General features: G+C 42.0%; 1 protein-coding gene across 1 annotated transcript; it reads right to left on the bottom strand.

The window, feature by feature from the left end:
- Positions 1–1,776: 1,776 nt before the first annotated feature.
- LOC121005608 lies at positions 1,777–3,393 on the bottom strand. The gene is made up of 2 exons (XM_040438384.1): positions 3,112–3,393; positions 1,777–2,461 (listed from the first exon to the last, which is right to left on the bottom strand). Exons 1-2 carry the CDS (start codon positions 3,282–3,284, stop codon positions 1,777–1,779), a joined length of 858 nt encoding a protein of 285 aa, XP_040294318.1. The 5' UTR covers positions 3,285–3,393.
- Positions 3,394–3,921: the final 528 nt, after the last annotated feature.

Raw genomic sequence — 3,921 nt, 5'->3', positions numbered from 1 at the left:
ATGTGTTATTTATTGCTAACATTAATGTCCAGTGCTTCCGTCCTTAGTAAAAAAAAAAAAGTTGTTTAAAGTGGGTGATGTTAGACAATGTGCAGATGTAAACTGAAGTTACCATTGTTTGTTCATTCTTTCTATGTGCCATTGTGTAGTTCTTTTGTTATCTTTTTTTTATGCCAAATAACATGCAAAGATGAAAGGTAGTGTTGTGTTTGCCACGTCATCATCATGCTGATAGAGTACTCACAGCATCCTGCATTGTCCATTGAAATGGCGTGACCATAGTAGTCGTAACAGAGCTTGTAGTAATACGGGCCACACACCCATTTTTGTAAAGTGTGTTATAGTCAGAAGTGAATTTTATTTTTTTTGAGCAAAGTGCTGTATTTTTTTATATATTCATTTTTGTATTTTTACCTTTTTCCACAGATTCCTTTTTACTGGTAACTCATTTGCATCCCTGCATTTTGAGTTTCTTTTGGGAACCTCAACGATTTCTCGGATCGTGCGTCACACTTGCCATGTCATCTGGCATCAACTCCGAGAGACGGTGATGCCACAGCCCAAGGCGGCAGCTTGGGTACGAATCGCTGAGGGCTTTAATATTTCTGCGCAGTTTCCAAACTGCATTGGGGCAATGGATGGCAAGCACATTCGTGTGAAGAAGCCTCCTCACTCAGGGTCCTGATTCTTCAATTATAAGCAATATTTTTCGGTAGTGCTTATGGCTGTTGCTGACAGTAACTACCGGTTTATAATGGTTGATATCGGGGCATCTTTAGTGTTTCTAGTATGGGTGCCCAAGCCCAGAAGACTGCCCGGATATGCAGGTCTGCCGGCTCCATTTGTCATCGTGGCGGATAAAGGGTTTGCATTAACTCCCCATGTTATGCGGCCCTTCCCAAAACGTGGTTTGGATGTCAGGAGGCGTATTTTCAACTACCGGTTGACTCGTGCCCGCCGGTATGTTGAGTGCACCTTTGGAATACTCTCTGGCAAATGGAGGGTGTTTTTGTCATCCATACAGATGAATCCGGAGAATGCTACCCTGGTGATTCAAGCTTGTGTTGTTTTAAATAACTTCACCAGGATTCACGAGGCTTCCTCTTCTGTTGACCTGGATGAATTTCCAACGTCATCAGGTTTGGGTTTGGATCTGACCCTGCATAGACGACCTGCGACTCCAGGCATTGCAGTTAAGGAACTCTATACAGATTTCTTTTCCAGCCCAGAGGGGTCTGTGCCATGGCAGATGGACGACATTTGTGTCAGGATTTGATTTCTTCTGGGCTTATTTTTATTTATTTTTTTCACAGATAGATTTGTCAATTTATTATGGTGTAGGGACTCGCAAGAGAATGAGGACCCTTGACGTGAGCTTGCGGGCTCAGGTTTTGGCTCATATACAAATTGAATGTTCATAGAATTAACAAACAGACTTTGACAAGTGTGTTTTATAGAAAAACATCATTCATCAATTTGCACTATGGACCCCAAAACCTTCTAATACCTAATTTGCAAATTAATACTTTGAAAAATATGTTGTTTACGATATATTAAAATTATACTGCTTGAAGGATATATTGTGCATGTTTGATTTTTGATATGAATGTGTAGAATTGCTAACGTATTTTGGTGGGATAATCAATAATACAAGACGAGTGATTTTTCAAATACTTCTTTGAAAAATAGTTCTAAACAACAAAACAAAAACATACATAAAAGGCATGTATGACATAATTGTACACAATAAATAAATATAAACAAAGAATCCAACATTTATATATCAAAAAGATCCCTGGTGAAAGATCCTCCTGCATATGAGGGTCCGGGGCGAGCTTGTCCTGGATCCTGGGCCCCTGTTGGATAAGGGGCATGATAATTGGGTTGAGGCAAAGGCTGGTTATGACTTTGGGAGAGATATACATTTGGGGGTGGGCAAGATGGTCCTTGGCCTGTGGGTGGCCGAGGTGGGAAGGTGGTGGGCTGTGGATTTTGTGACAACACCACTTGGTGCCTGACCCGTTCGATTAGAGTATGTATGTCCCCCTGGTATGGGTGGCCATACATCTCTAAAACCAGGATCAGGGACGCCATGCACGTTGCCTGGTTGTCAACTGGGACCCGCTGCAATAAAGGAGCCAGGCCCCTCATCATAGTTTCCTCCCGGACTTCAGTCCTCTTCTGGGCTAGGTACTGAATGACTTGGGAATCAATAATTTCTTTAGTAACTAGCCCAGAAGAAGCCTGGGGGGCAGCCCTCCTATGCCGAGTCTGTCGCCTTTGGGTTTCTTCTGTGAACACTTCTGCAGGCCTTGCAGGTTCCCCAGGCTGCTGCTCATGTTCTTCTGTGGGTTGATGTGTAGGACTGGTTTCTGGGAAAAACACAGCTGGTGTCTCTGCCCCTTCACCATTGGACTGCTGTGATTCATCAATGTCTGGCTCTTCATGACTGTCCACAGTACTGTAGGTGAAAAACATATGAAAAAACATATTAGACTTCTGATAAAACATTTATACACAATATATAATCCTAGTATGGAAAACATAGTGCTGTAAGTCCAGAATAAGGTGAGCATGCACAGATCGCTCAAGGGTTCTAAATAGGAATGTTAGCAATAAAACCTTTGTGGTAACAGTATAGAAATCCACAATTGTAGGACTGTTGATCAGGAAAGTGTGCAAACAGCAACTGAACATTTTGGAGGTAGCGGGGTGTTTGTAGCTGTCCAACACGAAAACACATTGACCCATTTAGGAGCTGACCAAGTTCTGAAATTGGTGTCATGTATATAAAAGGGAGAAGGTGTTTCGTATTGGTTGGCATACTTGAACAAAAGTGATTTTGGGGCCTTTGCACAGGCGGGTAGAAAACCAACATTACAAGAGGCAAAATCCAGAAAACCACTTAAAAACCATAAGTATAAAAATATAGCATGTGAAAAACAGTAAAGGCTTATTTTAATGATATGATATGATCTAATGAATAGACGACCGCCATCATATATTGCAGACCAAACCTGGAAGAAAGGTCTTCAATATATTATCATATTGACCAATGACATATATAAATATAGACTGTCTAACATGATTTATTTTAATATATGAACTTACGGCCTCAAATCCATGACTGGCTTCAGAAAACGCAGCTGCTTGGTGTACATGTATGGGCGTTTTCGGGGGGCACCATCATCACTTCTGCCCATCTCCGTCAGTTCTCGACGGAACTGGTCGCGGCAGCTGTTCCAACGAGTTTTTGTTTTCTTTACTGTGAAAACATAAAACATTTCAAAATAAATATAATTTTAAACCAACCCCAAAAAAAACAACAACATCACAAGAGGACAATAACCACGTAGCTTTCAAAGACTGCTAAAAGGGGAGAATCCACAGCACATGGTACAGTAGGGCATCGCTCAAAAACAGGCCACATCCAAAAGGTCACACAGGTCCAATGGCAAACGCATGGCCCAGTGTCAGCTCTGTATATACAACTAATGCGTTTTGACATCGTCTAGCAGGGATTACTCTGCTCGTTGTTTTAACACTGTCAACTCACCTGCCCAAACTACACACCAGCAAAACAATGTCCTGTCCAACATGGTGAGGCAGGGGTGGGTATCAGCAGCATTTCAAAACTGACATGATCAGCAAACACAACACAAAATACACAACAGGGCAATGTCGGACTGTACATGGTGGTACTGATGTGGAACACTGGATACTAATGTTAGAGAATTGCATGAAGTTTAAAAAGCATTGGGGTACCCCTTTTATCAATAATATTTTATGGGAAGAGGACAGATGTCGCCACATCTATTCTAACAGGGCCACACGAGTCCGAAACCGTAAAGGCCGCAGGCTGTGCAGACATTACTACTGTGTGCTGGAGCAAAGGTTGTGACATGCATTAAAACATTGGGG

The sequence above is a fragment of the Bufo bufo genome, chromosome 6 (genome assembly GCF_905171765.1).
Source record: "Bufo bufo chromosome 6, aBufBuf1.1, whole genome shotgun sequence".
NCBI classification, from domain to species: Eukaryota; Metazoa; Chordata; class Amphibia; order Anura; family Bufonidae; genus Bufo; species Bufo bufo.
This window is presented reverse-complemented; position numbering and strand designations above follow the sequence as displayed.